The sequence below is a fragment of the Triturus cristatus genome, chromosome 4_1, assembly GCF_964204655.1.
Source record: "Triturus cristatus chromosome 4_1, aTriCri1.1, whole genome shotgun sequence".
NCBI lineage: Eukaryota > Metazoa > Chordata > Amphibia > Caudata > Salamandridae > Triturus > Triturus cristatus.
The window spans coordinates 1,178,924,716-1,178,951,323 of NC_140585.1; the positions used below are offsets into that span (position 1 = coordinate 1,178,924,716).

Here is a 26,608-nt window from a genome sequence, read left to right on the forward strand (position 1 = left end):
ACCGGTGCAATACTTGAATTAACCTTAGGTACCAGCGGAATAGCTTGAATTAACCTCGGCTGTCTGCGGGATTCTTGAATTAACCTCAGTTACCGGTGGAATGCTTGAATTAACCTCAACTGCACGTGTATTGTCTGAATTAATCTCAGCTACTGGTGAAATGTTTGAATTAATCCCAGCCACTGGTGAATTGCTTGAATTAAACTCAGTTACTGGTGGAATGCTTCAATTTGCCAAAGCCACCGGTGAAATGTTGAACTAACCTCAGCTACGAGGGAAATGCTTGAATTAACCTCAGCTACCAGAGGAATGCTTGAGTTAACCTCAGATACTGGTAGAATAGATACAGAAGGAATGCCTGAATTAACCTAATTTACTGGCGAATGCTTTAATTAATCAATGCTACTGGTGATTGATTATTCAGGCCTACTTGAAGGCCTATTCACGAGCTAACCTCGATAGTGCAAGTTTTTGTATGCATTTTCACTTCCCTGTTGCTGTTCTCTCACTTTTATCCCTTCTCACCCATCTTTCTCAATTGTTAATACTCTCTCTACCTCCCTTACCTCTGCTTTCACACTTCCTCAGCTGAATCCACTCAGTCTTTTCTGTATAGGGCCTAACATATAATTTCCAGGACTGAGCAGATCACAAGAGAGTGAGCTTTATTGTACAAGGTGCTCTATGTTCTGAGCTGACTTTGTCGTGTGGGGACACTTTGGATTAAATTTCATGCAGGTGCTGGTTGAGAGATAGAACTGAAAATTGAAACCCTGCTCAACAGAGGGAAGTCCTTCTGACACCACATGTCAGGAGGTCTCAGAACTCTTGTGGTGGGAGTGGATGTAGGACAAACACATCGCCCCATCAGTCCACAGCTTCACTGCTGAGACTGCAAAATTTTGGATCAATTGAAAGATAATTAGAGTGTCAAGGAATTATGTTATGTGTATTGAGGTGCAGAGCTACGGCTATACAGCGCTTATATCTTCACTGACTAGGTACCCTTTGCTGTTATGTGCATCACTATGTCAGCTTCTTTTTCAGATTCCAGGTGGTCGTCCGGTGGTTGAATGATTCCTTTGGGTCATCAGGTTGTCAACTGATTCCATGTTTTTGTCCAGTGGGTGGTCTGTTTCCTGACAGAGGACGAATTCCAGGTCGTCCACCGATGGTCGTCTGATTCCAAGAGATCATCTGATTCACGGTGGCCGTGCAACGCCAGGTGGTCTTCTTGGTTCCAACGAGCTGCTTCTTTCACAAACATGGAGATGGTCTCTCCAATGGATCTGTTCACTGAGAGCTTGCAAAATGGCACCAGAACAGATAATCTCACAACTGTGACCTCTGATCCCTCTCCTCTGGGCACCATGGGCACCGGAAGATCTGGGCTGAACGCCGAGTGGATCCGGACCAACCGGGCATCCCGGCTCAATATGTGGATCCTAAACATGACTGGGGACGAGACATCGCCGCCATTCCTGACAGACGCCTGGCTTGTGCCGCTCTTCTTCGCCCTCATCATGCTGCTGGGCCTGGTCGGCAACTCACTGGTTATCTACGTGATCAGCAAGCACCGGCAAATGAGGACCGCCACCAACTTCTACATAGGTGATTTTAACGCACAAAGCATTGGCCAGCAGGGCCTGCATGAGCAGATGAACCAGGCCTGCGAAAGATCGCGAGAACGCTGAGTGAGTGAGGCATTGTGAGAGCATGTCGGGGGTGGTGAGAGTGCAGTTTCACAATACCATGTGAGTGATTGCTACACGAGTGATGTATTGCTCATAGGATAGATACAGCTTGGCCGAATGTGATATTTCAAAGGAAGGGAAACAATGAAATCACATACTGCCTGATGAAAAGGGCTTCTAAGCACGTAAAACAAGGGTACCCGGTAAAGGGCCATGAAAGTTTGATTCATGCCTTATTTTTAAGAAATTCACATGAAATGCATTTGCAGACAATTAATCCAAAGAGCTTAAATTCAAGTCAAAGGTTATATTAATAATATGCCTTTTTGCACCCACGTTCATCCCCTTGAAGTTCCCACCTAAATGTTATTCATGTTGATGGCTCCAGAGATTGTGGTCAATGTGAAATGCATGGTATCGGATGGCAGGCATGTGAGGGCAGTGTTGTGGTGTGCGTAGAGGTATCCCCAGCAGGCAAAGGTAAGTTGTACACCCGCGCAACACATCTTATGTGAGACCCCTTTGCAAGATGGAGTTTAGCTGTGATAAAGCCAAGTTCGACCTTTGTAAATAATTTCAGAGGGCTCAGGGTCAGTTTGGGATCACAATTTGGCCCAGGCACTCTTTAGACTAATTTGTTTGAGAAATGTTTAGTAAATTAAATATTTTAAAGCTTCTAGAGCCAGTGACATTGGCATAACTAAAAGCACTGCATGCAGGCGAGGCGAAATAAAATAGCCTGGAGCCACAACACTTAATCTGGCTAGGTTTGCCACCTGGATGGTACCAAATGGAAGAAAATCACCCAAAGCTAGTATTTGTACATCTGACAGGTATTTACTTTAAGTAGTAAATATAAGATGAAAGCACTTTAAAATGTTTTCTAAAGCTGCCTCCTTAATGCTCTGTGACTGATAGTTAAACTAAAAAAAAAAACAGACAAAATATGTTTAAATGTGAGAGTATGCCCTAGCTATTGTTTGCAACAGGCATTGGTAATGCATTGGTTTTGCCGATGTAATTAGCTGGTTTTATCACTCACCATCTGGGAATGGAGAGACGAAGGAAAGACCTCCCTGACAAGGATCACAGGCGTGGAGAAGATATGGTGCAGCGGCCAGAGCTGCTGACTCAAGAGCTGGGGATCCCAGTTCGAGTCTCGGCAGCACAACAATCTGTAAGTCTAGGCAAATCATGTAATCTTTCTGATTAATAAACTGCGTTATATAAATCTGCTGCACGACAAAAAAGCAGAAAGAGGCAAAACTTTATGAAAAAATAGTTTCACCAAAGTGGATGTTAACAGTGTTTCTGCTACGGGAAACTGATAAGAAAAGCAGAGGAGTAACAAGTATTGGTAAGTGCAGGAAAATATCTACAGCCAATAGAAATGGAGGAAAAGTAAGTGGCAAGCACAGGAACCAACGAAAAGCCAAGAAAGAGAGGGGGTGGGATGAAAGTCCATTTGAAGTTTATATTAGAAACAAATTGATTTCACAAGCACAGCACAAGCGATGTGCAGGATAAACCTAAAAAGCAGTGCTTAATTTTCAGAAAAATAAGTGCCAGGGCTCTTGTCAGGTGGTCAATGCAGCTTGCACTACAAACAGACCCTCTGTCATGCTGCCAAAGATCGTAACAACACAACTACTAGCCATCACACTCCTACAAGTGCGACAGTTCGGACTATTCCAGGCCCCTAAAGCTATAAGAATGGCTTGGACGGCAGGGATTATTCATTTTCAATGTACATTGAATTAATAATTAACTCTTGTTGGCGTCATCTCTAAATTAGCCATATAGAAACACATTGTGGCAGACTGTCACAAGCGCCGGTGTTGACAATTAAGTGCCGGTGCTGAGCATCTGAAACCATAGGCTCAAATTAAGCACTGGCTTAGAGCCCGGACATGCTTATTATTTGTGCGCTTGATGTCATTCTTCTCTACAGGCTCCCTAATTGGCCAGACCAGGCCAAAAATAATTTCCTGTCATTTCTGCGGAGCAGGGATCAAGCACAGATTGATTAAAGTTAATCTGAGTCCATCCGCTGCTCACGACTGATTGAGATACTGTTTCTCCCCCCTCCAACTTACCCTGTCTGCTGCTCCCTCAGTATCATTTGCAATTCTTTTCTTGTTTTTTAAATTTTCAACATGTTCCAAGGTGGAGAGAGTTTTTAAAAAAAACTTTCAGTTGCAGCTCTGGGCTTGAAAATGTCCGATAACTCATTAATAGTGTTATTCTCAGACAGTTGAAAGTATTCCACTCACAACTTTCTCTCAAGTTTTCCCACTGGTATAAGCGCTATAAGTGAGTGCTGCTGGGGCACTCACATTTCTGGTTTAGCACCATCCCTGGACTGCTCAAGGCTGCAGAGAATAGAATCTGAAAATGTGCCTGGGAAAGCCCCCCTGAGCCCGATATCTTCTGTGAAAATGCAAAGGACTGATGTGTTATGTATTCGTTTTATACAGTGCCACCCCTTGCCCTTCTCAGTGCGTTGTGACTAAAAAATGAGAAACATGGACATGTCATCACTCCCAGTTACCATTCTCTGAAGTTATCCATGCCTGAACGTTCTTGAGACCCGCAATCCCCTAAAAATAATAAAACTTTTTAAAATCCTGTACCCCACTTTAAGAAGTGCAAATTGCACAGACCTTTTGCAGGCAAATCTCCCAAAATCAGGAACACCCTTGCTGTCTGTGCTTTAAATATCTTCTAAAAACACACTGGTTCGGGAACCCCTTTCAGTGGCTGCATAACACCCTTTCTGTCTGACAGTTTAGGAGCCTCTGATAATTAGATCTATGAAGCTTGCCTTATTTGAGGTCATGGTTTACGAGTGAAGCTCAGTTCATGATATAATACTCTACTTAATTCAGCTTTACTCAGTTACCTATAATCAGGGGCCCATCTGGTTTTGCTACATGTGTGCACTTGCTTTCCGTCTCTCTGACATCTTCCTGTACTGCATTGTTCATTTACCTTTTGTTGTAAATGTTTACTTAGAGCACTGACACTGTTCCACACAGTGCTTTCTGTACTTTTCTAGGCACAGGTTTTGTGCAGTGCTTCAGTATTTACCTTAGTGCAATATCCAAACATTTAAGCCCCACACCCCCAACAAGGTCTAAAAGACACTGGGGCTGAGGAGACAACATCTGCCCGCAAGGGAGGGCACTTCTCTTACCCCCTCCCAGCCCACCATAGCCTGAGGTGGGGATGGCACAATGGCCACAAAATCACCTCCCTTCTCGGCCCCACCATGGAGCCACTGCATATTCACACCCTCCCCATTGGCCTCATAACCTGAAGCTCATGGCCAAGAGAGGTTTGACACTGCTTCTGGCCAAGCAGGCACCAGGGGCCAAGGCAAGAATGTCCCCAAGGCCAGAGCAACACTAGCTCCCCAGCTTCAATATACAGCAGGTCAGGGGAGTGCCTGTGATGTTGGCGCCTCATTACAGTGGCTTGGCGGGGACTGGGGAAAACAGTAGGTCTTTTGAGCCAGTTTACAGAGGCTCAAAAAACAGGCCCACAGGTGCCCCTGAAGCACCGGCCCATCGGGCAATGCCCGACTGCCCGCCTTCCCAATCCGACCCTGCCTGTGGCTGGAACAGGTCACGGACTTGCAATAAAAAGGGATATCTTATAGAAATAGAAATAGTAATTACATCCTCACCACCAATAAAAGGTACATACTATAGGCTGCATGAGATTACATCCTAACAGGAAACTTATTTATATATTGAGCTGTCAAAGCTCAAAGGGGTCATGTGCTGTTAAATATGTCAGCTACGTTCCCAGAAGATTATCTTAGTCGGCTATAGGTCAACCATATAAAGTAACAAACATTCGAGTCACACCGAAAAGCGGCTCCGGTAAGAGGGCCCAATGAACATCTCTCTCCCCATATTTACAAAGAGAAATATGGTTTAACCCTCCCAGGCCCTGGCCCACCCCAGCAGTCATTTACTAAAAAAAAGGACGCCACTATGTTTTTTTGGGTGCAGTCTGAAGGGAGAACCACAGGATCACACCACAAAAAACATTTAAAAATAAACTTTTAGCCCAGGGGAGAGATTTGTCCTTTTGGGAACCCCCGACAAGGTCGGGGGGGGCGAGGTGGTCAGGGTATCCCTATACCGCCCCTTATATTGTTGTTTTAAAACCTTTTCTGACGGGGAACCAAGTCTCCTAGTGCTGTACTCACTCCCGCAGGATCCCTAACTCCCACAGGATTTTGGTGGATGAGGGAAAATAAAGTCCTCTTGGAAAATAAGATCAGTCTATTTTTTGAAGTTGCGTGATCACAGAACTCATTATAGTTAAGTGAATATCATAGTGACAATAGTAACGTTTTGAACTAAAAAAGCCACATAAATTCACCAGCTGTAGTTAGCAGGGCTAACTATAATTTGCACCCCGCCATGCACTGCTTTTACCTCACGTATTACATCACTCATGATGTCCTATGGCATCATTTCTGACATCACTGTGCACCCCCCCGCCCTGAGCCTCATTATACCCTGGAGAACCCATCCCCAGGTCCGTATTTAATTTGAAAGGAGAGAGGGCAGTGCAGCCCGCTATCCAGCCCTTCTTGGGACCTGGGCACCCCATCCCCTGGGGCACAATGTACTTAAAAACGGATCGGGAGACTAAGGTGCGTGCCCTGGTGCCCACCCAGGGCACCCACATGCTATATGTTGGAGGTTGCAGGGAGAGCCCCGGGGCCTCCTCGGCCCCAGCTGACTCTGCACATGGTGCTGGAGCTGGCATTGCTCCTGCCCAGAGGGAGCAACTAATTATGCAGGCGAAATATGTGTTTTGTTTCCCTGCTCACATCAGGGCAGGCAGGGAAGCAACATGCAAGTGTGCTTCCAACTGGGCAGAGCATTTTTAAATCTGCCATTGGTTGGGAGCAGACATGTTTCCCTGCCCACGCTAGTGCCAACAGGGAATCAACTGTGTCCTGGGTATGGGCTCCCTAGGACACAGTAAGTGAGCTGGCCCGGGGCCTTTAAAGGATCAGAGAGGGGTGTCTCACGGACACATTCCATTTTATTTCAATCATGGCGTTGGGGGTTGGTGTCCCCTCCTCCTTTGCAATTTGTTTTTGGGGAATCAGCCACGGGGTATGGGGTTTCCGGGGCCCTTCCAGGCTGCATGGCCTCCTCCCTTTAAAAAAAATAAAATAAATTGTCTTCAGGTGATGAGGTTCCATGGGCCCAAAACAGCTCAGGGAGGTAGGCCACACACCCACTCCTTAATGAAATATACCCAGCCCTGGGGTAAGGTGTCCCTGGGGTCCAAAATGGGCTTGTTTTGCTAATCACTTTGGCGCAGTTTGACAAATCTTCACAAAATGTTCAAACTAATACGCTAATCACTCTGCTGTCTGGAAAGTTTTGGGGTGATATGTCAAGAGGGTACAGAGAAAAAGGCGGGGTCCCACAACACGTTTTCCGCATGCAATTTCCCATAGGGATTTTGAACATGCCTACAGCCCAAACCACTGAATGGAATAACACTAAATTTTCATAAAGCTACATCTTGGTCCAGAAAGACAGCTTTTTGCAATTGGTTGTAAATACTTTAAGTATTTTTGGAGTTGCTAAAGACAAAATATTTATGTATATCTTGGGACACAAATCCTCTGCAGATCCGACAGTTCTCATGCTGAGATCTGACTGACTGCCAACTCTTAAACCAGGAAGTGTTGGCTGCAATCTTGGGATTCTGACTAGGACTAGTCCTAAGAAAACACTTCAAAAAACGATAAGGGGGCAGGGTAGGAATACCCTGACCCCCAAGGCCTGGTGGTGGGGTGCCACAGGGTCCTTGCCAGGGGCCCAACGTGTTTTTTTCTTCTAAAATTCTTCAAGCGTGGCTTCCTGTGCTTTTGTTTTACTAGACCCTTGGGTGGTCAAGGTCCCAGGGGGAATTGATTATTTAAAATACTTGCGCGAGGGGTGCATGCAGCCCCTCTCCTTGGGCCACTTTCCTCCCCGAGTACCCCATCCCCTGTGGCCCAAACACATAGAATAAGGGTCGGGGATGCGCTGCCCCCCCTTCCTGGGCCAAATTCAGCCCTGGGTACCCCATGGTCCATCCTTATTTTGTAGTGGGAGGGAACATGCAGCCCCTTCCCCCAGTCCAATTTTGGCATCGGAGACAGCCACCCCTTGGGGTCCAGCCATGACATATGAAGGGGAGCAGGGCACGCGGCCCCCCTTCAAGACCAAGTACCGCCACCCCCGGGGCTTGGTGGTGAAAATAGGGAGAGGTGACCACACGGGCCCCCTCGCCGGGTCATTTTTGACCCCAAGGACCCCATTCCCCTGGGCTCAGCTGTGCCATAAAGAAAGAAAGGGCCTGCTGGAGTCATTGAGGATTTTACACACCAAAACCATAGAAATTCAGCAGTTACAGTTGGGGTTATCTCAATAAACTGTAACTCGTGCCCTAAGGTAACTATATCTCGTGATTAGCCCACGTATTACATCACCCATGACATCTTCTATGACATTATTAATAGTATCAGTGCAACATTTACTGCAAAATTATTGATGGGAAAACTGTGCATGGCGGGGGTGCGAGTTACAGTTTCCTTAGGACACTAGTTATAGTTTATTTAGAGAACTCCAACCATAACTGCTGAATTTCTATGGTTTTGTGTGTGTAAAATCTGAACCCAATTACAACATCCCTGTAGCATTTGGTGTTTTCACAGTTGCCAGTAGGTAGTTATAGTTAGGACCTCGTTTCTATTCAAACAACATTTTTTCTTTTGCCAATATCTTTGTCAAAGTTTGACAAATCTTTGCGAAATTTTGAAAACTAATGGTCCACTTGGGTCAGCTAGTGTCTTGAAAGTTTCGGGGTGATTCGTCAAGCGGGGACAGAGAAAAATGGAGGATCCCAAAATGGGTTTTCTCCATGTTAACTTCCATAGGAAACTTTAGACAAAGCTACAGCCTGAACTGCTGTACAGAATTACACCAAATTTGGCAAAAGTGTAGGTCTTGGTTTGGAAAGTATTCTGTTTTTTAAATAGTGTAAATCCGTTCAGTAGTTCCTGAGAAATCTAAAAATAAAAAAATATCGATATCTGGTGATCGCGGTGGATTTGCGAACCCTCCTAATCACAAGCTTAATTTTGATTGGCTGTCAACACTCCAAACCAAGAAGTGTTGGCAGCCATTGTGACTCGTTTTACCGAGTCACAAGAAAAAACTGAATAAAATGATTAAAAAACAAGAAAAGGGGGTACAAGCACCCTGACCCCCTAGGCCTGGTCAGGAGGTCCCACAGGGATCCCAAGGACCTCAAAAAGCATTTTGTTTTTTAAATGGCAGGATTTGCGCTGGGTGCACGAATCCCGCTGAGAGAAAAAAAAAATGAAGCGCGGGACCCTGTGTCGACCAGGTCCCGGGGCAATAAATAAGTCCCCACAGCCCGCATGATTAATATTATGTGCGGGGCATGTGGCCCCCCGCAGCCCCGGGGACGCCACCTCCCTGGTGATTTTATTATTTAAGCGTGGGGGAGCTCCAGCCCCCCACACTGCCCGGGGACCACCACCTCCCGAGGGCTTTAATATAAATAAAAGTGTAGGATACTACCACGGGGCATTGACTAAATTAAATACGGGGGGTCGTAGCGACCCCCGAGACCACCACCTCCCTGGGGTTTTAAGTTTCCTGGAGGGGTTTGAGTGGCCCCCTTCGTGGAGCCCTCAATGGCCCTGGGGACCTGAGCACTGCTCCCGCCCTGTCATGGCAAACTTCTGCTTTGCTTCGTGGACATGAGAGCAGGAAACCTGCTCTCGCTTCCACGAAGCAAAGCAGAATTGCTTTTGGGCAAAGTGAGCTGCATGTCAGCAGCCCACTTTGCCCAAAAGCAATGCTGGCTCCCGCAGGAGGCGGGGAGCCGGCAGGGACCATGGGGGGCATTGGGGCGCTCTGCGGTCCCCAATGTTATGGCCGGGGCATGGGGTACCCAGGGCCAAAAGAATCCCAGGGAAGGGGGGCCATGCGGCCCCCCTCCCTAATATATATATATATATATATATATATATTTTAAACGAGAATATGCCCCAGGGATGGGGTCCCAGGCCCCAAATAGGCCTAGGGATGGGGGCCGCGCGGCCCCTTTCCTGTTTAAAAAGAAAAAAACTATGTCCCAGGTCCTAGGGGATGGCGTCCCAAAGGCCTAAAAGTAAGTAAGGGAATGGGGGCTACACAGCCCATCTTCTAAAAAAAAAAAGCTGGCATTTAGCTGGAGGCCCTGCCCCCTCCCTACATCACTCTGCAAATGCACCTCCTGCCATGTTCTGGGTTGTGGGATTAAGCCCCCTAGAATCTTAAGGGTCCTTAGGGGCCAACTAGCCCACCAGGTACCTCCATTAAGCCCCACACAGTGGGATTACTGGGAGGTGGTCCGAGACCACGCCCCTTTTTATACCACTCTGCAAACGTGCCTCTTGGCGCACTGCTGATGAGGCGATGATGTCCATATGTGTCCTGAGGGCCTCAGGACTAAAGTGGACTTCATCCCCCGAGCAGCAGTATGCCAGGAAGCACGTTTGCAGAGTGATGTAAAAAGGGGGTGTGGCCTCGGACCACTCTCAGCAATTGAGCTGTGTGGGGCTTACTAGAGATAACAGGAGGATTAGTTGGCCCCAGGGACCCTCAGAAGGCAAGGGGACTTCATCCCCCAACCAACAGCGTGCAAGGAGGCATGTTTGCAGAGTGATGGAGAAAGGGGGCATGGCCTGTGTTCACATCTCAACAATCCCACTATCTGGGGCTTACTGGAGGTGTCAGGTAGGCTAGTTGGCCTCTAAGGACTCCCAGCATCGAAGGAGTCTTTAATACCCATCCAGGAGTGCGCCGGGGAGCCCGTTTGCAGACTAGTGGGCAAAGGGGGCGTGGCCTGCTTTGAGAACTTACCAATGGTGCTGTGTGGGACTTACTGGAGGTAATAGGAGGGCAAGTTAGCCCCCAAGGACGTCCTTGGGGGCCAACTACCCCTCCTGTTACCTCTAATAACTCCCACACAGTAGTATTGCTAAGAGGTCTTTGGAGGCCATGCCCCCCTTTCACCACCACTCTACAAACGCGCCTCCTGGCACACTATGGGTTTTGAGGATGAAGTCCACTTTACTCCTGAGGGACTTTGGGCGCGAAGAAGCCCTCCTGGTACCTCCTGTAAGTCCTACACAGTGGAATTCCTGAGCACTGGTTGGAGGCCCAGCCCCCATTCTGCACCACTCTGCAAACGCAACCACTATGTTATAGTTATAAATTAGCATCTAAAAAACCTAGAAATTCACTGAAAAAACCATACGTTTCGGGAACATTATAGTTAGTAATTAGCATTTAAAAAACCGTAGAAATTCTCTGAAAAAAAACATAGGTTTCAGGGATGTTATGGTTATTAATTAGCATTTAAAAAACCTTAGAAATTCACAGAAAAAAGCATTGGTTTCAGGGACGTTATAGTTAGTTGGACATTTCACTCGTCCAAAACGAGAGAAATTCGGCCGTTATAGTTAGTTGAGCTAACTATAACTCGCGCCCCAGCAATGCACTGCTGATGAAGTCACATATTACATCACTCATGACATGGTCAGTGACATCACTGATGAGAACCTCCTGTTCCGTATATAGATTAAAACCATCTAAAAACCTAGGGGGGGCAATTATTCTGTTTTATACTCCTAGGTACACACAAAACAAAATGAAATATTCTTGATATTCAAACAATTTATGGAATGTAGAAACTAAAGCGCTTATGCTCCTCCTCCTGGTACATATTTAACTTACCTGTAAGTCTCTAATGAATGGTACCAAGGTGAGGCCAGGGACTGTAAATGAAATGCAGACTGCAGCACCGATTGTACAATCCACTACGTGACAATGTAAACATGACTGCAGTCCTGTCACCAGTAGTCTGGGCTGTACAGGTTTTAATTGGAAATTCAACATGTCAAAATAACCTCTTTTGACAATTGGAAATCTTCCTTTCATTTAATATTAAACCACCTCGAAGTATGCCTTATTGCCCTTAAGGCTGGTTGCATGGTATTCAAAAGAATGATTGTAAAAAATGAATGTGAAACATGTCCTTCCAGTAAAAATGCTATTTTTACTGTAGCAGGTTTGGCTGTTCCATAGGAAAGCATTGGTTTACTATATTGAGTTTAATACATGTTATTTCTGCCTAGGAAACAGCTACTATCTTTGAACTTTTTGAAATGTTTATTACAAACCAAATTCACTGGCGAAGTTGGATTTGTTATAAATATTTTGGAAAGGCGAGTTTTAAAAAGTTACCTTTGCCCTGCCTGAGACGCTGGAACCTATGTTTGCATTTTGGTCTCCCACTTTTGCCAGCTAGTAATTAGCCTTTCATTAGGCGTGAGGTATGAACATGCTCCCAGAACAGAGACAAAAGGCCTTTGTTGTGGGTAGGTGTTCTTAGCCCTTGGCTGGTTGGCCTATGGGCTGGGCCCAACCACACGATTAGCTTCAAAGAGGCCTAGCCTGTCACAAACAGATGTAGCTGGCATCCAGTCCTGCACCTTTTTTTTTGCCCCAGCAGCGCGATCAGCCTCCATCACAGTGATCCTCTTGATGACATAACATTGTCGGATCCTGCTGGAGTGTCAGTGTCAAGACCTGCTTGACAGGTCTGCTGGGGTGAATGCCAAAGCAATTTGTGTTTATCCACTGTCTGGCTGCAGAAAGCGCAGCTTTTGTTCTGCCACCCTTCTGTTTCTGAGTTTGTTGTCAGCAAAGGTAAGGTCCTGCGCAAAATTGAATTTTATGTTATGTTATGTTATGTTAATGGGTTTTTGTAGCGCGCACAGCTACTCCTGGGAGTGTCCCGGCGCGAGCCTGTGAGGATCCAAAAGAGGAGAAGAGTTAAAATAGGAAGGTTTTAAGCTGCTTTTTAAACTGATTAGTCTCTTTGATGGCCCGTAGAGAGACGGGGAGTGAGTTCCAAGCCAACGCTGCCTTAACCGTAAAGGATCTGCCCCCCATTCTCTGAAGGCGCACCCGAGGAATCCTTACAAGCAGCAGAGAAGATGATCTTAGAAGCCGGGTTGGTACATAAAAAGCAAAACGTTTCCTGAGCTATAACGGACCACCAGCATATAAGGCGCGATGGATTATCACCAAAGCCTTAAACTCCACGCGCTTCCTAACCGGGAGCCAATGAAGCGTGCGTAAATGATGAGCCATGCTTGACCTCAACGGGATGTTCAAAACCAGACGAGCTGCCGCATTCTGGACTACCTGCAGTTTTTTAAAAATATATTCAGGGAGGCCCAGATACAGCCCGTTGGCATAATCCACCCGGGAGAGGATCAGCGCCCGCACTACTGATTCCTTAGCTGGTCTTGGCAGCAGAGGAAGAAACTTCTTAAGGGACTTTAGAATCCCAAAGCAGCTTCCCGTCAGTCTTTTAATCTGGGATGAAAAAGACAGCTGCTCATCGAACCAGACCCCCAAATTTTTTGCTGGGAGTCCTGAACACAGGGGTAGGGGAAAATCAGAAGGCCAGAGGGATTCCCGAAAGCAGGGGAGAAAATTACCGTAAAGAAGGATCTCGGTCTTTTCCTCATTGCATTTAAGTTGAGCCGCCATAAGCCAATGAAAGACAGCTCTCAGGCAGTCCTGCACCTTTGTGGTGGAGAAATCCGATTTACTCCAGGTAAACAAGAACTGGGTGTCGTCGGCATATGCCACAACCTTTGCGCCCCACGCCTCTGCTAGAAGAACCAGAGGGGTGACATAAATATTAAACAACAGGGGACTCAAAGAGGACCCCTGTGGAACACCTGTGGTAACTGTCTGCGGAAGAGATGAAAACGGCGGCAGCCAGACCTGTTGAGACCGTCCCTCTAAAAAAGACTCCAGCCACTTCAGGGCTCTGCCAGTGACACCTATATTGGCAAGTCGAGTCAAGAGCAGAGCATGAGGGACGGTGTCAAATGCTGCCGACAGGTCCAACATTATGAGGGCTGCCCTCCCGCCCGAGTCTAAGCACTCGCGAATAGCTTCCGAGACCTCTAACAAGGCAGATTCAGTACTATAGGCAGCTCTGAAGCCCGACTGGGCAGGATGCAAGAGGCTAAAGCCTTCGACAAAATCAGTAAGCTGTTTATTAACCGCTTTTTCACAGATTTTTGCGAGGCAAGGAAGTAGGGAGATAGGACGGTAATTCCCTGGAATTCCCGGGTCCAATGAGGGTTTTTTCAGCAATGGGAGGATTTTAGCTTCTTTCCACTCTAAGGGAACAACTGCCTCTTGAAGGGAGAGGTTAATAAGCACATTAACCTCATTATTCACTACCTCAGCGGTAGAGGCCAGAAGTCTAGCTGAACGAGGATCCGCCGGTGACCCCGATTTCATAGATTTCAAAATTCTCAGGGTTTCCGATGGGTCGACAGAAGCAAAGGCAGAAAGCGTAGGGCCAGCACTAGGGGCCACCTCCACATCCTGGTTCCGGCCAACAAATGACCTTTGTATGGTCCGTATTTTATCAATAAAAAAATTAGACAGTGATTCACACCAGGTCGCAGAGGTCGGAAGTTTAGACGCCATAGCCTTAGGGGCCATGAAGCTCTGAACGATAGAGAAGATTTCGCTTGAGTTATTATGGGCCGACTTAATCCGGTCAGCCGAATAAAGACTTTTAGCCTTTCTAATGGCCTGGTAGTACACCTTCTGAGCTTCTCTGAGGGCTTTTTTTGCCAAGGCACAGAAATCAGCACGCCAACTGCGTTCCAGCTTTTTACATTGTTGTTTGAGCAGTCTGAGTTCAGTCGAGAACCAAGGTTTGGAGGGCGTAGCCCTTACGCGATGGCGACAGGAGGGGGGGGAAAGAGTATCCACTGCCCGCTCTATCCAGCCAGTAAAACAGGCCAATGCCCCGCTCAAATCAGCCGGGAGATCAGATTTTGAAGTCTCAAGGAGAGTGGAGAAAGCAACTGGATTAATTTTAGCAGTGGCAGGCCGCGCATTGACCTGACCCTCAACCACCTCACCTCCCAAAAGCCATGTGAAGCAGGAGAAAAAGTGATCTGACCAAGAAACAGGAAGAGGGCTCTCCATGTGAATGGGAAAGTTGGAGCAGATGGGATCTAAAATATGGCCACCAGTATGGGTTGGGTGCTTAACCCATTGAGAGAGCTGGGCCAGATCTAAAGAATCCAGCAAAGACTGGGTATGAGCCAGATCAATCTGATCGAGGTGAATATTGAAGTCGCCCAAGAGAAGATAGTGGGAAAAACGCAAGGCACGGGGAACAATGACTTCCTCCAAGCCATTGAGAAAAGGACCCGCAGGGCCGGGTGGTCTGTACACCAATGTCCCACCCATCGTGAAGTGGGCCGAAAAGACAATAGTGAAATCCAAAAATTCACCTAGTCCCAGTGTAATGCTAGGCTCTTGGGAAACCTCCCACACATCTCTATACACAATGGCAACGCCACCCCCCTACCAGTAGAGCGATCCGCCCGAGAGATTAGATAGCCTGCTGGGACAGCCATTTGGACAATAGGATTAGAGAAAGTATTCAGCCGGGTCTCAGTGATGAAAAGGAGATCCAACTGATGGTCCAAAACAAGATCAAAAATGTCCTGATAGTGTCGTACCAGCGACCTGCAATTAATCAGGCCGGCTTTAATAAGAGTACACTCTTGAGTTTTCTGTGAGGGGGCGGGCCCGACCTTTGATCTATCCAAGCCAACGTCAAGATGAAAACTACATTCAAGACAACTAAGGCACCGACCGCAGCCGACATCCCAGCAGGACGGAGCAGAGCAGCTAGTGGGTCTCAAGGAAAGCAATTCCCCCTGAGTATAACCAATGATGCCGCTCGCCACCCCAGGAGTCCGAACAGCATACCTGGCGCAGGGCGCTTTCGGGACGCTGACGGGCGCAGACGGGCTTGCCTTGTGCGCGCCTTCGGCGCGCAGGCGGCGCGCCCGCTGCGCGCGTCCGCTGCGCGCGTCCGCTGCGCGTCCGAGCCTTGCCCATTAAGTAGGGAAGCGTGGACGTGTGGAACGTGCGAGCGCTAGAGCGCTACACGCAGAAATACATGGCACAGGTAAAATGGCCGCAAACGCGGTAAAAACACCACACCAAAGATCGGGAAATAATGTGCCTGGCGATTTGAGTGAGAACACCAAAGTAAAGGAGGCACAAATTAAATAAAATTGATTAGCAGCGTTTGTGACTAAATAAAATGATGTCTACCACTCTAAAAAGCACGGATCCCCAACATCACTGTAGACACATACACATAATGCGAATTTCCCTCAGCAAGTGCAGAGCCCCAGATCCCAAATATAAAACTTTAAAAATCAATTTAAGAGCAACGTAGCAAGTGAAATGAACCTTATCAGGCGCTGCACGTCCGAGCCTTGCCCATTAAGTAGGGAAGCGTGGACGTGTGGAACGTGCGAGCGCTAGAGCGCTACACGCAGAAATACATGGCACAGGTAAAATGGCCGCAAGCGCGGTAAAAACACCACACCAAAGATCGGGAAATAATGTACCTGGCGATTTGAGTGAGAACACCAAAGTAAAGGAGGCACAAATTAAATAAAATTGATTAGCAGCGTTTGTGACTAAATAAAATGATGTCTACCACTCTAAAAAGCACGGATCCCCAACATCACTGTAGACACATACACATAATGCGAATTTCCCCCAGCAAGTGCAGAGCCCCAGATCCCAAATATAAAACTTTAAAAATCAATTTAAGAGCAACGTAGCAAGTGAAATGAACCTTATCAGGCGCTGCGCGTCCGAGCCTTGCCCATTAAGTAGGGAAGCGTGGACGTGTGGAACGTGCGAGCGCTAGAGCAATTTTGCAATTTTTCACCTGTTTCCCTGGCCATTGCGAAGCGACCAGGGAAATAGATGAAAGAATTGCTTCTGCACGCAGGGAGCAACATTTTCTGCTGCTCCCTGCATGCGGGAGCCGACTGGGACAGCAGGGGTATTGGAATTGTTGTTAGATGTTGGAAGACACTGGAACTACACTCCCTCCACACACCCTCAGCCCATGGAAACCTTGTTAGTGTATCCAACCCACACTCCATTGCGGTCAGTGTCAAATTGTGCCTAGGTCCTATTCTACCAGCAGCCATGGCTATCTTTTGCACTTTGTGCTTCTTGGCGCTTTTTCTACTTAAAACTTTAAGAATTCATATCTCCGTTTCCCCTGATTGATTTTGCCATTTTGGTGTAATTTTGTTTATTAAAATGTACTCTATTTTTCTAATTCATTTTGGGATTTTTATTTTTTGGGATTTTGACTTTATCACTGTTTTAGTACTGCATAAATTCTTTACACATTGCCTCTAAGTTCAGCCTGTTGGTTCTGTGCCATAGCTACAAGTTAATTTAGTGACTTTAAGGGTTCACCCTTACAAGGATTGTGATTATTTCTTAAGTTGGGTACTTAACCCCCAACTAGTAACCCAATTTAATAAAGTCATTTTAATTGTTTTTTCTGAATTTCTAGTGTTTTCTTTCTAACTTAAGCTAACAGTTTTGTAATTTACCTAACTATAACACCACTTTAACTTTGGCCATGTGCAGCAGGGGATCGATCCATCCCAAAGCCAGCCAATCTCAGAGGGGGGAAAGCAGCCCCCCACTCTGGGCCAATTTTGGCCCCAGGTGCCCCATCCCCCGGGGTCCATCACTTTTTTAGGGGAGTGTGTTACGAGGTCTTCATACCCAAGCCGTATTTTGGCATTTCAGACCCCATTTTATGGAGCCCAGCGATATTGAGGAAAGGGGGGGGACATGGACCCCATCTTATGGGAGCTGGCCTTATTGTAAATGGGGACGGGGCATGCAGCCTCCCTCCCAGGGCAAAATCCTGGCCCCGGGTACCCCATTCAGCAGGGACTCACCTTTTAATTATTGGGAAGGGGCCCGCACCCGCCCCAGGTTGATTTCAGCCCCAAGGACCCCATCTCCCAGGGCCCAGCTATTGTATTATGGGGTGGCCCTCTCCCGGGTCCTGGCCAATTACTGCAAGGGTAGGGGGGCACGTGTCTCCCTTGCCCTGGCCAATTTTGGCCCCTAAGACCCCATACCCTGGGGCCTGGCCAGACAATGGTGGGTGCCCTGGCCCCATTCGGGCACCCAGTGTCTTTTTGTTGGAGGCTGAGGGGAAACCCCAATATCCCTGCTGTCCCAGTCGGCTCCCGCATGCAGGGAGCAGCAGAAAATGTTGCTCCCTGCGTGCAGAAGCAATTCTTTCATCTATTTCCCTGGTCGCTTCGCAATGGCCAGGGAAACAGGTGAAAAGTCCACTCTGAGCAGCTACAGGGAGTGGACTTACTAATTGCTCTCACTTGGCGGGGGCTTTAAATTGCTCCTGTCAAATGATAGAAAATAAAGGTTTTAATGCCCACACTAGTGCAGGCAGGGAAAACTTTATGTCCCGGGAGTGGGCACCCCAGGACATAGCAGGAGCCAGGCCCTTGAGGAAGGGGTCTCCATGGCCATTAATGGTCCTGGGAGGGGAGCCACTTGGTTCCCTCTCTTTGCAGTGCATGGCCAGGCCCAAGGGGATGGTGTCCCTGGGCCTGAAATCGGCCTGGGGATGGAGGCCACACGCACCCTCTCCCCCATAAAAGTTTGGCCGGAGGATGGGGTCCCCGGGGCAGAAATCAGCCCGAGGAGGGGGTCGCACAGCCCCTCTTCCCCATTTAGTTGTGGCAGACCCCGGGGGATAGGTCCATGGTGTTACACTACTGGCCGTTATTGAAACTGCTGCATCCTCCTCCAAACTGTCATTGGTAATTCCTGAGCCTGTGGCATCTTCCTCACACCACCACGGGCCATTACTGAACCCGCGGTGTCCTCCTCTACACTGCTGCAGGCCACTATTCAGCCCACATCGCCGCATATGCTTGCTCGGGCACATCACGATCTACCTCAACAGTCGGTTATTGTTATTAGAATGTCACAGGTATGTCCTGTGATGCTCTTTCCTTGCCAGACAGGCCATAGAGCAATACAGTGGGCTATAAGGAGCAGGAAATGCTGCAGTTCCAGTTCTGGGACCGCGATCTATTAAGAAACTAATAATGAAGCCAGTACTTCTGATCTGAGGAACATATAGCAACATTCAGACAGCCATTGTCTTGCATGGTGTCCATCTTCTCGCTTTTATTCTTCCCATAATTCTATGGTCTTGCTCCCAGAAGGCTTTGGGAAGAGTTTTGTTTCACCTTTCTAAGATGACAACCTTTTCTATTGGTTTTATTGCCTTTTCCCTATCCAAGATGGTGACTACTTATTTCCTGTGACATCACCTTCTGTCTATGGGTAGATTAAGGGCTGAATCCTTCATTTTCTTGTGTGGCAACGCTCCCTGCTCCTTCTGGTGTGTCCTTGCTCCTGTTGGAGCATTCTACTCCTGTCTGTTTTTCTTCGCTTCCTTTTACACTTCCTGTCCCTGTTTGGATTCCTTGAACCTTCTGCTCTTGTCTGGGCGTTTCCTGTCTTTAGGTCCATTCTCCTTGCTGGAATCTTCTGGCCTTTTATTTTGGCCTTCTCCTCTCATCTCCTTTCCATTCTTGGAGTCTCTGCCTGCATCAAGAGGTTTTTTCCCCTTCAGGCTTTTTCCTCTTTGGGACTCCTTCTAGAAGGCACAGTCTGCCCTGACGTTACATTGTCTGCAACACTGTGGCTACCAGAAAGGGTTCCCCTTACCTCAGACAGACCAGAGCCTTCAAGAACTGAAGTCGGGAATCATCCCTGCGCACCAAAGTTGGTAAGAGACGTTCTGATTGTGACACCCAGGGACGTTCTTGCCCTGGTGCTCATTTCACAAAAAGTAAAACTCAACAGGAAGCACTTACAAATATAAACATAGCAGGTGCCCCCGTTAAAGCTCCACTTCTGTAAAGGACACATAATCCGAACTCCTGGGCTTGGCAAAGGCAAAGCAAGTGTGTTTTCTCTGCAATTCCATATTGAAAAACAATCTGAATTCCTTAGTGGAGGTCACTGCATAATTGCTCTATTGGAGCACAATCTGTTTGTGACTGTGACAAGCGGGATCTTGTCCTCTCTTGGTGAGAGCAGAGTCCATGGTTTTCGCTTTAAATTGCTAGGAGTATGCAAATGTGGAAATCACTTGGAAGCTTAACCTGTTTGGCCCTGCCCACCTTAGTAGTATCCAAAGGTCTTCCTGCCTTTTGCCAGGATGACGGACAGCTTAACAAATGCCCCCAGCATGTTACCCACTAATTCAGAGGAAGGGCCCTTGCTTGGGGGAGTTTTATGTGTTTGTAGTCTCATTTTCTTCTTTATAGGAGGATTCATGTTATCACAATTTTCTATATAAAGATGCACCATGAACAATCACATTGCAAAAATGCACAGAAGGTCACTGGTGACATTTCCTTGTGCCCCATTACTCAGCTGTTGTGAAGAATACGTACTGGACATTTACTCAAGAAGGTAGCGCTTAGTAATTAATCAGTAGAAAAAAATCCAGTTGGGTAGATATTTTGTGCAAAACTGTGGACTCTTGTTGGATAAAAGGGTAGGTGCAGTTCCTTTGTGGCTGAGTCACTCACACAGCTACTGACACATCCACCCAGACACTCACACACCTACTCAAAGAGACACTCAGACACTCATGCAGACACTCATGAATCCACTCACAGCCCCATACAGCGTCACATATATCCACTCACAACCCATTCAGACACTCATGCACCCATTCACAGACCCACTCAGACACATACACCCACTCACAGACCTACTCAGACACTCATGCACCCCCTCACAGCCCTATACAGCTTCTCACATAACCACTCACAGACCCATTCAGACACTCATGCATCTACCCATAGACCCATACACACAGCCATTCAGAGACCTACTTAGAGACCTACACCCCACTCACAGACCTACTCAGACACTCATGCACTCATGCACAGACTCACAATCTGATGGAGGCATTCACAAACCCAATTAGACACTCTGACACCTACTCACAGACCCACTGAGACACTCACTCAGACACTCATGCACCTACTTAGACACCCACTCAGACACTCATGAACCCACTCACACATCAACTCAGACTCTCAAGCAAGCACCCACTCACACTACCAGTGAGACACTTATGCAGCCACTCCCAGGCCCATACAGACACTCACACACCCACTCACCCACCCTTTGAGACACTCAAGTACTCCCTCACACACCTACTGAGACATTCATGCACTCACTCTCAAAGGTTTCGGGTTACAGTTAGGAAATTAAATGTAAAAAAACCTTAGAAATTTGCTTGAAAAAACAAATGTTAAAGGAACATTATAATTAATAAACAACATTAAAAAAACCTTAGAAATTCACTGAAAAAAAACAAAGGTTACAAGGACGTTATAGTTAGGCTCACATTTCACTTGTACAAAACCAGTGAAAGGCAGCAGCTATAGTTCGATTAGCAGAGTATAACTTACACCCCCACAATGCATTTCTTACGACCTCATATTTTATATCCCTCATGACATGGTTAGTGACATCACTGAAGACATCTCAAAACACATCCCTGATGATATCATTGATAACACCATCCTCAGAACAACTCACACACCCGCTCACAAACCTATACAACCTCTCATACACCAACTCACTCACCCAAAAATTACTCACATACCCATACACAAACCCATACAAGAACTCACATAACCACTTATTCATCCATAGAGCCACTTACACACCCACTCATTCACTCATACAGCCACTCACACTACCACTCACTCGTAGAGCTACTTATACAACCAGTCACTTACCAGTACAGACACACACTCACCCATACAGCTACTTAGACAAACTCACTTGTTCACCTATACAGCCACTCAAACACCCACTCACGTACCCATACAGCCTCTCAACACAGTCACTCACCCATTCAAATACTCACATACCCACAAAACACTTACATACCCATTCAAACATCCATACAAGCACTCACACATCCTCTCACTCATCCATACCTCTAATCAGACAGCAACTTAATCTACAATACAGCCACTCACACACCAACTCACTTAACCAAACACCCAGTTAAACATCCACTCGTTCACCCATGCCACTTACACAGCCAGTCACTCATTCATACAGCCATTCAGACACTCACTCACCCATACAGTCACTTACACACCCAGTCAGCCATCCATACAGCCACTCACACTACTGCTCAGTCGCCCATACAGCCACTGACACACCCACTCACCAATACAATCACTCACACAGCCACTCACTTACCCACAGAGCTACTTACATGTATATACCAATAAAACAAAGTGTAAACCTTTGTTATAGTTAGGGGAACTTTATTCAGTCTTTCAATAAAAATTACTTAAAAGATACAAACATTACAACTTCTTAAGTTGTAGTTATACCTTAAATGTATGCACCACTTTTAAATTATTATAATTTTATTCATTATTTATCGACAAACCTAAAAACTGCACAAAAATGTAATACAGAAGAATGTAGTGGCATACAGTAGAGTGAATTGTCATAGAGTGCAGTAGCTTAGTTTAGAATAGTGTATAGTGGAGTGGTGTACAGTGGAGTATCGTAGAGGGTAGATTTGAATAGCGTTTAGTGGATGGCATACAGTGAGTGGCATCAAGTAGAGTGGCTTACAGTGGAGTAGTGTAGAGGGGACTAGCATAGAGTGCAGTGGCATAGACTGGAGTGGCATAGAGTGGTATACGTAGAGTAAAGTGGCATAGCGTGGAGTGGGAGTGACTCCAGACTGACTACAGGGGATATGTAGCCCTTTGTGTGGAGGCAAGACACAGCATGTTCAAGTGTCAGTGGGCTGGGCACTGCTCCTCCATACCATCCTGTCAGTGATGGCACCATCCAGGCACACCTGAGCCCCCATTGTGTGTGGCTATCGAGGAGAAATGCACAAAACCCAACTGTTAACTACACCCAGTCATGCGACACAGAGACAGACACTAAATGGCAATGGGGGAAATTGCAACTTTCTAAAAGTGGCATGTTAAAAATGTTATTTTACTTTACAATTCCAGAGGCACCAAACATGAATTGGTTACCTTTTCCCATTTGGAAATTACACTTATAAAATGTAAAAAGAAAAACAAGTAACTCCAATCTTGTCCTATAGAAGAGATGGACCTTGCAGTAGAAAAAAACAAATGTAAGAATTTTTCACATCAGAGCATGTGAAACTAGAAAGGGTATGTCGCACCTTTAATGTCATTGAACCCTGCCCTATGGGCTGTCCAGGACCTACCCTAGGGGTGACTTGCATGTGCTAAAAGAGAAGGTGTTGGCCTGACAAAAGGTTTAGTTTGCCAGGTCGAAAAGGCAGTTTAAAACTGCACACACAGGTTGCAATGGCAGGCCTCAGACATGTTCAAAGTGCTACTTGAGTGAGTGGAACAATCAGTGCTGCAGGCCCACTAATAGTATTTAATTTGTAGACCCTGGTCATCGGTAGTGCCACTTTTCTAGGGACTTACAGGTAAATAAAATTCACAAATTGGGTATAAGCCAATTCTGCGATGTTTTAAGGAGAAAGCACGATCACTGTAGTACTGGTTGGCAGTGGTAAATAGTGCAGGTCCTAAAGCCAGCAAAAAATAAGTAGAGCAAATAGAAGGGTTGGAGGCAAAAAGTTAGGGGGTAAACCACACCAAGGATGCTAGGTCTAACACTGGTATATGGTGTAGTGATCTGAAGGGCAATGGCATATGTGGAATAGCATAGAGTAGAATGCCATAGAGTGGAGTGTCATACAGTGAAATAGTGATGAGTGTTGTATGGTAGAGTGAAACCGCGTAAAATAGAGTGGTGTGAAGTGCAGCTCCTTCGGCAGATTCAATACTTCATTCTACATCATGCGTACCTCTCCCCCACCCAGATAAACAAGTATTTCCTTTTCCACCGCACTGATTCCGAATGTCCCAGATGCCTACGGCCTGATGCAGACCTACTGCATATGCTCTGGCATTGCCCTGTCCTGGGAGGGACTGACATAGCGACCACTTTAGCCCACTGCACCAAGCGTGACATCTCTTTTCCTTGGGAGGTGTATAGATTGCACCTTTTTAAGAGGGGCAGGAAACACAAGATCACCTCATGATTCTTAGACTTAGGCTTAGTCACAGCGAAGCGCCTGATTACTAAAAGATGGAAAGTGCCTGTGGCATCCCATGGACAGGCCTGGCGCTGCTCCTTACTCAACTGGGCCAGGGCAGAGGGCATGGCCCTGCAGAGGGAGGACCTGCTGGGCTTTGCAAGTTTCCCTTGGCTATCAACTCGGGGACTATTGTAAACATATTGCAGAAGATAGATACACCCGCCGAGAACACACAGGGGGAGTTGGAGGCCTAATCAGCTTCAATGCCACATGCTGCTGTCACCACTGCGACGCCTCGTGTGGGGCAGAGTCCCTCAATCCCTACTCAGCCAGGCACATCATAGGATCCTAATACACACTACAAGCAGTCATTCACCTGATGCATCGCCTTGAGGCCTTATGTCACGGGAAGTTACTCCCTCCCCTTTGTAGAGTTAATTTGTCCTCATTTTGTTGTACCCTCTGCCCACTGTGCAGAGATGCACTGCACCATGCATAGATCAGCGATGAGCTGCGCAACTGGATGGCAGGACATGCACTGGCGCATTCACTCAAGTGCCCTAACGATGCTGACATTTTTAATCCCTCACGTTGGACATATTACACACATGCTATCATCATTGTGTCCACAGCATATGATTTGCTATTGCTAATTTAAAGGGGCCTAGTCCATTCTGATTGGCTGGCCACCAGATGAAACGTATTATTATGTGATTTTGTATGGTATGTGGTGGCGGCCATTTCAGGACTCAGGGATACAGTCCCTGTGCTCGGAAAATGAATTGAAAAATATAAGGGGGCACAGTGAACACACTCTGATCTCCAAGGGCATGTTGTGGACAACATGTTTTGGCTGCTATCACAGAAATCAATCAATAATTTGTAAAGCGCACTACTCACCTGTGAGGGTCTCAAGACGCGGGTGGGGGGAGCTGCTACTGCTCAAATAGACAGGTCTTGAGTAGCTTCCTGAAGGTTAGTAGATCCTGGGTCTGTCGTAGGAGGATGGGGAGGGTGTTCCAGGTCTTGGCGGCAAGGTGGCAGAACGATCTGCCATCGGTGGTTGCTCTTCGGATGCAGGGGACGGTGGCGAGGGCGAGGTCAGCGGAGCGGAGCTGGCGGTTCGGGGTGTAGAAGGTGAGTCGTCTGTCGAGGTATGCCGGTCCGTTGTTGTGAAGTGCCTAGTGTGCGTGGGTGAGGAGCTTGAAGGTGATCCTCTTGTTGACGGGAAGCCAGTGCAGGTCTCTCAGGAGGGGTGTGATGTGGCTGTGGCGAGGGATGTCGAGGGTCAGGCGTGCAAAGGCGTTCTGTATGCGTTGAAGTCATTTCAGGAGTTTGGCCGAGGCTCCTGCGTAGAGGGAGTTTCCGTAGTCCAGCCTGCTGCTGACGAGGGCCTGGGTGACCGTTCTTCTTGTTTCGGTGGGGATCCACCTGTATATTTTGCAGAGCATGTGGAGGGTGTTGAAGCTGGAGGATGAGATGGCATTGACTTGCTTGGTCATGGAGAGTGTTGAGTCGAGGATGAACCCCAGGTTTCGTGCGTGGTTGGTGGGTGTCGGTGCTGCTCCCAGTGCAGTCGGCCACCAGGAGTCGTCCCAGGCTGAGGGGGAGGAGCCGAGGATGAGGCCCTCCGTCTTGTCCGAGTTCAGCTTCAGACGGCTGTTCTTCATTCACTCGGCGACGGCCTTCATTCCTTCATGGAGTTTGGCTTTGGAGGTGAGGGGGTACTTGGTGAGGGAAAGGATCAGCTGGGTGTCGTCGGCGTAAGAGATGATGTTGCGGTCGTGCAGTCGGGCGACATGGGCGAGCGGTGCCATGTAGACATTGAACAATGTCGGGCTGAGGGATGATCCTTGGGGTACGCCGCAGATGATCTCGGAGGCTACGGAACGGAAAGGGGGAGGCGGACACTCTGGATTTTGCCAGAGAGGAAGGAGGTGGTCCATTCCAGGGCCTTGTCTCAGGTCCCTGCGTTGTGGAGGTGTGTGCGTAGGGTGCGGTGACAGACAGTGTCGAAGGCGGCTGATAGGTCCAGGAGGATGAGGGCCGCGGTTTCGCCATTGTCCAGCAGGGCCCTGATGTCATCGGTGGCGGCGATAAGGGCAGTTTCGGTACTGTGGTTGCTGCGGAACCCGGACTGGGACGGGTCCAGGATGTTGTTCTCATCGAGGTAGCGGGTCAGTTGTCTGTAGAAGGTTTTCTCGATGATCTTCGCCAGGAATGGGAGCAGGGAGATGGGCTGGAAGTTCTTGACGTCCTTTGGATAGGCCTTGGGTTTCTTGAGTAAGACGTTGATTTCGGCGTGCTTCCAGCTCTCCGGGAAGGTCGCGGTCTCGAAGGAGATGTTTATGGCCTTGCAGAGATGGGGTGCGATGGTGGCGCTAGCTTTGTTGAAGATGTGGTGTGGGCATGGGTCTGACGGTGATCCAGAGTGGATGGTGTTCATGGTTTTGATGGTGTCGTCGTCGTTTATGTTGGTCCAGGTGAGCAGGGGATCGATGTGGGTGGTGGCCGTGGGGTCTGAGGTGTCGGTGGCTGTCGGGGCGGTCAGGTTGTTGAAGCTGTCAATGTCTGCGATCTTGCGATGGAAGAAGGTGGCAAGGGAGTCGCACAAGTCTTGCGACGGTGGGATGTTGTTGGTGTTGGAGCTGGGGTTGGAGAGTTCCTTCACGATGTTGAAGAGCTCTTTGCTGTTGTGCACGTTGTTGTTGAGCCGG

At 47.5% G+C, this 26,608-nt stretch overlaps 1 protein-coding gene across 1 annotated transcript in view; it reads left to right on the top strand.

Moving 5' to 3' along the window:
• The window catches only part of LOC146856304 (G protein-coupled receptor 54-like), an 87,797-nt gene that overhangs the window by 11,201 nt on the left and 49,988 nt on the right, over positions 1-26,608 (top strand). Inside the window, exon 2 of the mRNA XM_085650720.1 lies at positions 1,048-1,611. Within this exon, the coding sequence (XP_085506846.1) occupies positions 1,266-1,611 (346 nt within the window). The 5' untranslated portion in view covers positions 1,048-1,265. The remainder of the gene's footprint in view (positions 1-1,047; positions 1,612-26,608) is intronic.